The 12,749-nt window shown below is 35.6% G+C and overlaps 1 protein-coding gene and 1 long non-coding RNA gene across 6 annotated transcripts in view; one reads left to right on the top strand and one right to left on the bottom strand.

The window, feature by feature from the left end:
- Nucleotides 1-12,749, top strand: part of LOC133619471 (tenascin-like) — a 237,236-nt gene that overhangs the window by 197,149 nt on the left and 27,338 nt on the right. For 3 of the 4 annotated variants that reach the window (XM_061980512.1, XM_061980511.1, XM_061980513.1), the window contains one exon: nt 11,532-11,654. In XM_061980512.1, coding sequence (XP_061836496.1) covers nt 11,532-11,654 — 123 coding nt within the window. Of the gene's footprint in view, nt 1-5,246; nt 5,523-11,531; nt 11,655-12,749 lie in introns of all 4 variants that reach the window. The other variant, XM_061980515.1, reaches the window with a different exon arrangement.
- Nucleotides 6,821-12,749, bottom strand: part of LOC133619473 (uncharacterized) — a 38,926-nt gene continuing 32,997 nt past the window's right edge. For both annotated transcript variants that reach the window (XR_009817423.1, XR_009817422.1), the window contains one exon: nt 6,821-7,869. This is a non-coding gene — a long non-coding RNA (uncharacterized lncRNA). The remainder of the gene's footprint in view (nt 7,870-12,749) is intronic.

The raw sequence follows: 12,749 nt of genomic DNA, 5'->3' as shown, positions 1-12,749 counted from the left end.
GAGTTCAGGGTGCGCATCGTGCATTCAACCAATTGAAATACCGGTATTTTTTTTTTTTTAGAAGTGGCTAGCAGCTAACGTCCACGCAGTGCTTTAGCTACCTCTAAATCCCTAATTCTGGCCTCCATGGCGACAAACAAAGTACGTTTCTTACAAGTATCATCCCTGTGGGACAAACATGCTTCACTACACACCGTAGGGGGATACAATAGCTAACTGCTAACAGCAAGCTGGCGCTCCTCAATGTAAACAAAAGGGTGGATCTACACAAGTATGGACTGTAACGATACCAAGTACAATAGCCGTACGTAGTCACTATTACAATGTTTACATCTACATATTGACAACAAACTGTATTTTGGTAGCTTGCGTGCGCAGGCAGGATAGAGCAGCACTTTCATTGTAAAGAAAGGAACTGGACTTTTGACAGCAGGTAAAGCGCCAGAGTCTGTTGAAGTGTTTCTGGCGTTCCTGCCGGTCGTTTTTTTTCTTCTTCATACCGAGTTTGCAGAAGCCGGCGTCAGCTCACAAGATCCTCGGGTACCGTGCATGTCAATCAAGTGTGGGAGTGACGTGATTGTGTAGAGCGATGATTGCTATTTTTTTTGCTAAATACATCATATAAGTACTCAATTAGCATGTGAGGTGGGTGTGCAGTTAAGCAAGAGGTGTTTTGACTAGAGACCTGTCAGCGAATGCTATCTTGTTTCTGGATTATTATATTACTTCAATTTTTCACTTGAGTGGATTAATATTGGCCTGTGGATTACTGGATCGCTTAATACTGGACTTTGAGGGTCTTTTGAGGAAGAAATATTGTTGGGCTACAAACTTTTCTTTGGTGTTGCTTCCTTATTTGTGATTACTCCACATCCTCATGCTGGGCGATTAATATCTCCATTTTTGACATTGTTTTTAACCTGCCAGTTGTATAGTGTCTGTACTAAAAACTAAATAAACCAGGGATTAGTTCAGCGTTTTATTCACATTCTAAGTGGATAAAAAGAGTACATTAAATAAGAAAAAGTAAGATACATTTGAGTGTACATGTTTGCAAGTAAAAGAAAGATGCATCAGTTATTATTTTAACACTGGTGCTCCAACTACAGTTTTAGAACAACTGGCTGCGGTCGTAGCAGCTGTTTTTCACACAGCTCAAAATTATGAGATAAAAAGTCAAAAATATGAGTTTAAAAATCCGAATTATTAGATAAAAATGAGAATAATGAGATAAAAAATGAGATTTATGACATAAAAAGTTTAAATTATGAGATAAAAAAACAGATGAAATGATAGCATTATGAGATAAAAAGTCAAAATTATAAAAACAAAATCGAAATTATGAGATAAAAAGTTGAATTGATGAGATAAAAAAGTCATAATTACTGTATTCAATAAAATGTCAGCATTATGGGAATAAAAAAGCAAAATTATGAGATAGTCAAAATCACGAGCTACAAAGTCAATAATATGAGATAAAAAGTCAAAAATATGAAATTATAAATCAGAATTGAAATAAAAATGAGAATTGAGATAAAATATTAGATTTATTACATAAATAGTTGAAATTATGAGATAAAAAACTAAATTAAATGATAGCATTATGAGATAAAAAGTCAAAAGTATCAAATCAAAGTTGAAATGATGACATAAAAAGTTTAATTTTTGAGATTAAAAAAAGTCATAATTATTTATTAAAATGTCAGCATTATGAGATCAAAAAGTCAAAATTATGAGATAAAAAGTCAAAAATATGAGATAAAGTCAAAATATGACATAAAAAGTCAGAAATATGAGATTATGATATTAGACATGAGATGATTATGAGATAAAAATTTGAATTATGAGATAAAAAAAATCTGATTTATCACAAAAAAAATTGAAATTATGAGATTAAAAACGAGATGAAATGATAGCATTAAGAGATAAAAAGTCAAAATTATAAAATCGAAGTTGAAATCATGAGATAAAAAGTTTAATTTATGAGATAAAAAAGTCAAAATTATTAAATAAAGTCAAAATTTTGAGAGTCAAAATTGTGAGATAAAAATTTAGACATGAGATTTAAAAAAAAGTCGAAATAGATATTAAAAAAAAAAAATCTTAAGTATGAGATAAAACAATCATGATTATGAGATAAAAAGTCAGAATTTGGATAAAAAGTTGAAATTATGAGGAAATAAAGGTCATAATTATGAGATTTGAAAAATCCAAATTATGAGATAAAAAAGCTGAAATTATGAGATAAATCTAAAGTGTGGGATAAAAAGTCAGCATTATGAGAAAAAAAAGAAGAAGTCATAGTTATGAGATAAAAGTCCAAATTACATAAAAAATAAAAATGATGAGATAAAAAGTAAAAATGATGAGTTAAAAAGTAAAAATTGTGAGTTAAAAAGTAAAAATTATGAGTTGAAAAGTAAAAATGATGAGTTAAAAAGTATAAATGATGAGATAAAAAGTAAAAATTATGAGATAAAAATAAAAATGATGAGTTAAAAAGTACAAGTTATGAGATAAAAAGTAAAAATTATGAGATAAAAAGTAAAAATGATGAGTTAAAAAGTTAACAAGTACACGTCCTTGAAGGTGTAAAAGAGTCACTTGTTCATTACAACCAACACCAAGTTTGGGCTAAAAACATCCTGGATCACTAGCCCAAAACGAAATACCGGCCCTTGTTCCCGTGGCCCATAGTCTCGCTGAGTGCTGTGGAAAAGGGTCTGTGTATGTGGACTAACCCTACCAGGAAGTGTGTGTCTGAGTCACATGACAACCAGGAAGTGTGTGTCTGAGTCACATGACAACCAGGAAGTGTGTGTCTGAGTCACATGACCACCAGGAAGTGTGAGTCTGCGTCACATGACCACCAGGAAGTGTGTGTCTGAGTCACATGACCGCCAATGACTAGACTTAAACCCAATGAAGGTGGTGTTGTGTGTTATTTCAACCCTGGTGCTCCAACTATAGTTTGAGAAGAACTGACCAATGAAGATGCTTCATGGTCCACAACTGCGGTCGTAGCACACAGCTTTATGGTGACGAGTAGTTGTCATATTTAAAAAAAAAAAAAAAAACATATCAAAAGACACGTAGAAGTCATTTGGGAAATGTTGGGCTCTGTATTTTGGAGTTAGTTTGGTAGTTTGGTAGTCAGGCAGAGAAATGGCTCCAGAATGGTGCACGGTGCAGGGCTGGCACGGCTCCAAGAAGGAGGGGCCAGTGCACGGTGAAAAGGATTTCTTCTCAATGACAGCATCTCAGTCACGTTAGGACAATTTTCGGGTCTTTCCGCATTTAGATTCTGTTCTTAGAGAACATCTTGAACTTAAATCTAGGATTTTGTTTACTTGCCAGTACCCGGAAGTGAATCGGTAGAAGGTCGACTCCAGTTGGCTGTTCTGCTGTGTCTTTTTTTAATGCTGTGCAGCAGGCACCTGAATGAAAGTGACAGCGGGCGGGTGTAATAATTATAAAAAAGTGCCAATGGCAGAATCATTAGTCTAGAATTTTCACGCTCCACTTGGACCGACCCAATTAGAAACTGGTACTTAAAAATATCCCAGAACCCGCTGGTGGACACTAGCGGTGAGGGATGCCGTCAAGCTGAAGAAGGGGTCCTATCGAGTCCTTCTGGCTCGTGGGATTCTGGAGGCAGAGGACAGGTACCGACAGGCCAAGCGGTGTGCGGCTTCGGCGGTCGGCAAAAACTCGGACTTTGGAGGAGTTTGGGTAAGCCATGAAAACGACTTCCAGGCGGCTTTAAAGCAATTCTGGACCATCATCCGCCGCCTCAGGAGGGGGAAGCAGTGCACTGTCAACAGGGCCCCGAGGGTGGATGAGATCCACCCAGAGTTCCTTAAGTCTCTGGATGCTGTGGGGCTGTTTTGGTTGACAAGACTCTGCAAAATTGCGTGGATATCAGGGTCAGTGCCTCTGGATTGGCAGACAGGGTGGTGGTTGCTCTCATTAAAAGGAGGAACCGGAGGGTGAGTTCCAACTATCGTGGGATCACACTCCTCAGCCTTCCCGGTAACGTTCATTCAGGTGTACTGGAGAGGAGACTACACCTGATCTGGTTGGGTGGTTGCAGGATTAGGTCTCTACTTTTTGCAGATGATGCGGTCCTGATGGCTTCATCTGGCCAGGATCTTCAGCTCTCGGTGGATCGGTTTGCAGCCGAGTGTAAAGCGACTGGGATGAAAATCAGCATCTTTCAGTCCGAGTCCATGGTTCTCACCCGGAAAAGGGTGGAGTGCCATCTCCGGGTTGGGGCGGATATCTTGTCCCAAGTGGAGGAGTTCAAGTACCACAAGTCTTGTTCACGAGTGAGGGGAGAGTGGATCGTGAAATCGACAGGCAGTGTCAGCAGTGATGCGGACCCTGTATCGGTCCGTCTTGGTGAAGAAGAAGCTGAGCCGGAAGGCAAAGCTCTCAATTTACCGGTCAATCTACGTTCCTATCCTAACCTATGGTCATGAGATTTGGGTTGGGACCTATAGGACAAGATCCCGGGTACAAGCGGCCAAAATTAGTTTCCTCCGTCGGGCGGCGGGGCTCTCCCTTAGAGATAGGGTGAGAAGTTCTGTCATTTAAGAGGAGCTCAGAGTAAAGCCGCTGCTCTTCCAGATTGAGAAGAGCCAGATGAGGTGGTTCCGGCATCTGGTCAGGACGCCTAGCTGGGGAAGTGTTTTTGGCACGTCCAACTGGCATGAGGCCACGAGGAAGACCCAGGACACATTGGGGGGGGTATGTCTCCCAGCTGACCTAGGAACGCCTCGGGATCCCCCAGGAAGAGCTGGACGAAGTAACCGGGGAGAGGGCAGTCTGGGCTTCTTTGCTTAGACTGCTGCCCCCGCGACCCAACCTGGGATAAGCTGAAGAAGATGGATGGATGGATACCTAAAAATACTGGTACTCGGTATACATTCCTAGTTGTAACACACTTCCATATATTATTAATACTGTACAAAAAGGTAGAGACGGTCATGTTTGTAGGACCAGAAGTGATGTGTAGAACAAGATTGTAGGAACTACTAGCATAGCGCTAACACATCAAACAATGTGTGCAAGCAGCTCCTTTTTTCTTTCTTCTTTGCTTTTCCATGGGACTTTTCGTGTCGTAAATGTCTGTGCTGACTAAAAACTCTTCCGGTGACATCCTTCCGTGTCACCGCTCTCTCTTCCTACCGCGTTCCTCCAAAGTCCAAGAAGAAGGACCACACTGACTCTCCCTTGTCACCCAGAGACTGAACCGGAGGTGCAGGCTCTCCTGGTGTCCGACGTCACGGCCCACAGCGTTAGGTTGGCCTGGACGGCCGACGATGACGCCTTCGACACCTTTGTCGTAATGCTGAGTCAGGCGGGGGAGGGGCCGCGGCCACCGCGAGAGCTGGTGCTGGCCGGCGAAGAGAGAAAGGTGCACGTGGCGGACCTCAGCGAGGACACGCAGTACTCGATTGAAATCTTTGGACTCACTTTGGGAAGGAGCTCCAAGTCGGTAATGGAGGTGGTGAGAACAGGTACTCGGTGAAAAGGCGCCAACACCGAATCCAACATGAGATGGTGTTTTTCCTTCTTCTTGTCAGCGTGCTCAGTGGTGTCCTCTTCTGGTCTTTCTCACAAGCATGGACTGGTGCCGGGTCATACCACTCCTCTATTGGTGCTCCTTTTCATAGGAGCCCGTTTCCACCACCACCACTATATATACATATACATATATATATATACATATATATATATATATATATATATATATATATATATATACACACACATGTGAATATATATGTATAGCATATATATATATACAAACACAAATTAATAAATAAATTATGAGATAAAAAGTCAGAAATATTGGGTTAAAAATCTGAATTGTGAGATAAAATTTTTTAATTATGACATAAAATATCAAAATCATGAGACAAAAAGTTGAAATTATGAGATAAAAAGTCAAAAATGAGATAAAAAAATGGAATTATGATTAAAAAAATCTAAATTATGAGATTAAAATATATATATATATATATATATATATATATGATTATAAATAAATGATAAATGGGTTATACTTGTATCGCGCTTTTCTACCTTCAAGGTACTCAAAGTGCTTTGACAGTATTTCCACATTCACCCATTCACACACACATTCACACACTGATGGATTAGATGAAATGTCAGCATTATGTCAGCGTTAGGTCAAAATGATCAAATCAAAGTTAAAATTATGAGATAAAAAGTTTAATTTATGAGATAAAAAAGTCATATTTATTAAATAAAAAGTTAGCATTATGAGAATAAAAAAGCCAAAATTATGAGATACAAAGTAAAAAATATGAGATTAAAAAAAATCGAAAGTATGAGATAGAAAAGTCATAATTATGAGATAAAAATTCAGAAATATGAGGTTAAAAATAGGAATTATAAGATAAAAAAATATGTTAATTTAATTTTAATTACGAGATTAAAAAACAGATGAAATGATAGCATTATGCAATAAAAAGTAACATTTATAAAATTGAAATTATGAGATAAAAAGTTTAATTTATGAGATAAAAAAGTCATAATTATTAAATACAATGTCAGCATTATGAGATTAAAAGTCAAAATTGTGAGATAAAGTCAAAATTATGAGATTAGGTCAAAATTATGAGATAAGGTCAAAATTATAAAATAAAGTCAAAAATATGAGATTATGATATGAGATATGAGATGATTATGAGATACAAATGAGATACACATGAGAATTATGAGATAAAACATCTGATTTATGACATAAAAAGTTGAAATCATGAGATAAAACAAGATGAAACGATAGCATTATGAGATAAAAAGTCAAAATTATTAAATCAAAATTGAAATTATGAGATCAAAAAATTTAATTTATGAGATAAAGTCATAATTATTCAATTAAATGTCCGCTTTATGAGATAGTCCAAATTATGAGATAAAAAAATCATAATGAGATAGTCAGAATTTAGATAAAAAATCGAAATTATGAGGAAATAAAGGTCATAATTATGAGATTTAAAAAAAAATTGAAATTATGAGATTAAAAATTGAAATTATTAGATAAAAAGTCCTAACTATGAGATTTAAAAAAAATACAATTTTGAGATAAGAAGTGTAAAGTATGGGGAGAAAAGTCAGAAATATGAGATAAACATAATTATGAGATTAAAAAATCCAAATTAATAAAAAAAATACATACAAATGAGATACAAAGTAAAAATCATGAGATAAAAAATAAATCGAAATGAGATTAAAAAATCCAAATGACATAAAAAGTAAAAATGGTTAGATAAAAAGTAAAAATGATGAGATAAAAAGCAAAAATGAAGACTTAAAAAGTAAAAATGATGAGTTAAAAAGTAAAAATGATGAGTTAAAAAGTAAAAAAGTACAATACCTTGAAGATGTAAAGAGTCAGTTGAGTATTACAACCCACACCAAGTTTGGGCTAAAAACATCCTGGATCACTAGCCCAAAACTAAATACTGGCCTTGGTTCCCATGGTCCATAGTCTCGCTGGGTGCTGTGGAAAAGGGTCTGTGTATGTGGACTAACCCCACCAGGAAGTGTGTGTCTGAGTCACATGACCACAGGTTGTGTGTTGTGTGTGCCTTGCTCACTGGCTTCATGTCTGCTCGTAGTCCGGAGTGGTTGTCAATTCATTTTTTTATCCTCCAAGCGGTTTTACACCACTCCGGACTTGTACTTTGCTCCAGTCCTTTGGTCATGTCCTGTTGTCCGACCAGGGTCTTGGACTGGGTTCTTGTTGTGGTCTCTGACGTAACAAAGTCCTGTGGTGTCCCATTGGCCTCCCTGGTCTACGGCTTCTCTCCTGACTTCCATGTTTCACTCTTGTCTCTGCGGGAAACCAGGACAAGTCCATCACGCCAGATCCTGTCACTGGGACTTTGGACTTTGTCCGTCTGCTCTCTTTGGTGCTCTCTTAAACCACAAGAACACTTGGAGTGTCCTGGCATGACCAAAAACTACCCTGTGCTGGACTTGACTTTGTTCTTAAGGGACGTACAGGAAACATTGTTGTCATGTGACTATGTCCCAAACTAGCCCGCTAATAGCAGTTTGTCAGGTAAGCTAGCTCCTTTCTAAAAGCTTATTTTTGAACATTAAAGTTAATTTGAAAAACAATTAACAATAATGCTTTAATAAGGTGTCAAATTTTAAGATTGAACTATTCTTACTATATTTCTTTCATGAATTCAACGAAAACAAGCTAGGAAAATATCGCTATCACCAAAATAGCAGGGTGTCAGTTAAGCTAGCTCTTTTCTAAAAGCTTATTTTCGACCATGACAGCTTATTTTAAATCCATTTAACAATTGTAACACTTTAATAAGGTGTCAAATATTACAATTCAACTATTATTACTATATTTCCTCAAATAATTCATGAAAAAAAGCTAAACATTTATATATATATTTTCTATATACCGGTACATCCCAAACTAGCCCCCAAAATGGCAGTTTGTCAGTTAAGCTAGCTCAGTGCTAAAAGCGTCTTTTTGAACATTAAAGGTCATTTTAAATCCATTTCACAATCATAACGTTTTAAAAATGTGTCAAATATTACAATTCAACTATTCTAACTATATTCCTTCAAATAATTCATTAAAAAAAGCTCAGAAATTACTGCCATCCCCAAAATGGCAGTTTGTCAGGTAAACGAGCTCCTTTCTAAAAGCTTTTTTTTAAACATTAAAGTTAATTTAAAAACAATGTGACAATAATGCTTTAATAAGGTGTCAAATTGTACGATTTCACTATTCTTACTATATTTCTTTCATGAATTCAACAAAAAAACAAGCTAGGAAAATATCGCTATCTCCAAAATAGCAGTATGTTAGGTAAGCTAGCTCATTTCTAAAAGCTTCTTTTTGAACATTAAAGGTCATTTTAAATCAATTTAACAACTCTAATGATTTGATAATATGCCAAATACTACAATTAAACTATTCTTACTATATTTTCTCAATTAATTAATAGAAAGTCAAGCTTGTAAAATATAGCTATCACCAAAATAGTGTGTCAGGTGAGCTAGCTCATTTCTAAAAGCTTATTTTTGACCATAGGTCATTTTAAATCCATTTCACAATTGTAAAGTTTTAAAAATGTGTCAAATATTACAATTCAACCATTCTTACTATATTTCTTCAAATAATTCATAAAAAAAAAAAGCTCAGAAATGATTGCATCCCCAAAATAGCAGTTTGACAGGTAAGCTAGCTCCCTTTTAATAGCTTATTTTTAAACATTAAAGCCAATTTGAAAAACATTTAACAATAATGCTTTAATAAGGTGTCAAATTTTACGATTGAACTATTCTTACTGTATTTCTTTCACGAATTCAACGAAAACAAGCTAGGAAAATATCGCTATCACCAAATTAACAGGGTGTCAGTTAAGCTAGCTACTATCTAAAAGCTTATTTTTTAACATTAAAGGTCATTTTAAATCCATTTAACAATTGTAATGATTTAATAAGGTGTCAAATATTACAATTCAACTTTTCTTACTATATTTCCTCAATGAATTCAACAAAAACAAGCTAGGAAAATATCGCTATCACCAAAATAGCATTGTGTGAAGTAAGCTAGGTCATTTCTAAAAGCTTTTTTGTTCAATCATTAAAGGTTATTTAAAGTCAATTTAACAATTCTAACACTTTAATAAGGTGTCACATATTACAGTTGAAATATTCTTACTATATTTTGTCAATGAAATAATAGAAAACAAGCTAGGAAAATATTGTTATCCCCAAAATAGCAGTTTGTCAGTTAAGCTAGCTCCTTTCTAAAAGCTTATTCTTGACCATAAGGGCTGTAATTGTAATGCTTTAAAAAAGTGTCAAATATTACAATTCAACTATTCTTACTACATTTCTACAAATAATTCATTTAAAAAAAGCTCAAAAATTATATATATATATATATATATATATATATATATATATATATATATATATATATATATATATATATATATATATATATATATATATATATATATATATATATATATATCCCAAACATTAAAGTTAATTTGAAAAACATTTAACAATAATGCTTTAATGAGATGTCAAATTTTATGATGTAACTATTCTTACTATATTACTTTCATGAATTCAACAAAAACAAGCCAGGAAAATATCTCTAGCCCCAAAATAGCAGTGTGTCAGTTAAGCTTTTTTTGACCATTCAAGGTCATTTTAAATAAATGTAACAATTGCAACGACTTAACAAGCTGTAAAATATTACAATTTAACAATTTTTACATGTTTCTTCAAATACCGGTACTTAAAATCATTGTCATCGCCAAAACCGCAGTTTGTCAGGTGAGCTAGCTCTTTTCCAAAAGCTTATTTTTGACCATAAAAGCTCATTTTAAACTAATTTCAAAATTGTAACACTTCAAAAAGGTATCAAAAACTACAATTCAACTATTCTTACTATATTTCTACAAATAATTCATTAAACAAAAAAGCTCAGAAATGATTGCCATCCCCCAAATAGCAGTTTGTCAGGTAAGCTCGCTCATTTCTAAAAGCTTATTTTTGACCATAAAAGCTCATTTTAAACTAATTTCACAATTGTAACATGTTAAAAATGTGTCAAATACTACAATTCAACTATTCTTACTATATTTCTACAAATAACTAATTAAACAAAAAAGCTCAGAAATGATTGCCATCCCCAAAATAGCAGTTTGTCAGGTAAGCTAGCTCATTTCCAAAAGCTTATTTTTGACCATAAAAGCTCATTTTAAACCCATTTCACAATTGTAACACTTTAAAAAGGTTTCAAATACTACAATTCAACTATTTTTACTATATTTCTACAAATAATTAATTAAACAAAAAAGCTCGGAAATTTTTTTTATCCCCAAAATAGCAGTTTGTTAGGTAAGCTCGCTCATTTCCAAAAGCTTATTTTTGACCATTAATGCTAATTTTAAACTCATTTCACAATTGTTATGCTATAAAAAGGTGTCAAATACTGCATATATATATATATATATATATATATCCCAAACTAGCCCCCAAAATAGCAGTGTGTCAAGTAAGCTAGCTCATATCCAAAAGCTTATTTTTGACCATGACGGCTCATTTTAAATCCATATAACAATTGTAACACTTTAATAAGTAAATAAATATTATAATTAAACCATTCTTACTATATTCATTTTATAAATATCAAAAACCAGCTAGCAAAATATCGCTATCCCTGGAATGGCAGTGTGTTAGTTAAGCGAGCTCATTTCTAAAAGTTTATTTTTGACCATAAAAGCTCATTTTAAACACAATTCAACCATTCCTACTATATTTCAACAATGTCTCCTATATGTTCCACTTGGTCTGTGGCATATCTAGATAGGTCTGGGTTCTTGTGGGTTAAACGCGCGTCTTTCAGGGATGGCGTGCACACTCGTCTTCTCTTCTGCGTGAGGTGGCAAGTGCTATCATACACATGTTGACATTTTTTTGCTTTTTGTGCCATTTTCCCTCAGATGTGGGGCCGCCTCAGGGCATCCGCTTCTCTGACGTCACCGACTCGTCTGCCACCATCCACTGGGCGCTTCCAAGAACCCGTGTGGACAGCTACCGGGTCACGTACGTGCCAGCTCATGGAGGTAAGTCTCATCTTGGAAAGTTGGTGTCGGGAAAACTGATTCTACCTTGCTATATGTACATATATACATATATGTACATATACACATATATGTACATATATGTATACATATACATATATATGTAAGTAAGTATATATTTACTTATACACATATATATGTACATATACAGATATATGTACACATTTATGTACATATACATACATATACACTATATTGCCTAAAGTATTTAGCCACCCATCCAAATGATGAGAATCAGGTGTCCTAATCACTTGGCCCGGCCACAGGTGTATAAAATCAAGCACTTAGGCATGGAGACTGTTTCTACAAACATTTGTGAAAGAATGGGCCGCTCTCAGTGATTTCCAGCGTGGAACTGTCATAGGATGCCACCTGTGCAACAAATCCAGTCGTGAAATGTCCTCGCTCCTAAATATTCCAAAGTCAACTATCGGCGTTATTATAAGAAAATGGAAGAGTTTGGGAACAACAGCAACTCAGCCATGAAGTGGTAGGCCACGTAAACGGATAGAGAGGGGTCAGCGGATGCTGAAGCGCATAGTGCAAAGACTTTCTGCACAGTCAGTTGCTACAGAGCTCCAAACTTCATGTGACCTTCCAATTAGCCCACATACAGTACGCAGAGAGCTTCATAGAATGGGTGTCCATGGCCGAGCAGCTGCATCTAAGTTATACATCACCAAGTCCAATGCAAAGCGTGGTATGCAGTGGTGTAAAGCACGTCGCCACTGGACTCTAGAGCAGTGGAGACGCCTTCTCTGGAGTGATGAATCACGCTTTTCCATCTGGCAATCTGATGGACGAGTCTGGGTTTGGAGGTTGCCAGGAGAATGGTACATTTCGGACCGCATTGTGCCGAGTGTGAAGTTTGGTGGAGGAGGAATTATTATGTGGGGTTGTTTTTCAGGAGTTAGACTTGGCCCCTTAGTTCCAGTGAAAGGAAATTTGAATGTTCAAGGATCCCAAAACATTTTGGACAATTCCATGTTCCCAACCTTGTGGGAACAGTTTGGAGCGGGCCCCTTCCTCTTCCAACATGACTGTGCACCAGTGCACAAAGCAAGGTCCTCAAAGACA

The sequence above is a fragment of the Nerophis lumbriciformis genome, linkage group LG20, assembly GCF_033978685.3.
Source record: "Nerophis lumbriciformis linkage group LG20, RoL_Nlum_v2.1, whole genome shotgun sequence".
Classification (NCBI taxonomy): domain Eukaryota; kingdom Metazoa; phylum Chordata; class Actinopteri; order Syngnathiformes; family Syngnathidae; genus Nerophis; species Nerophis lumbriciformis.
Note: the sequence above shows the minus strand (reverse complement) of the source record. Positions and strands in the feature narration are given on the sequence as shown.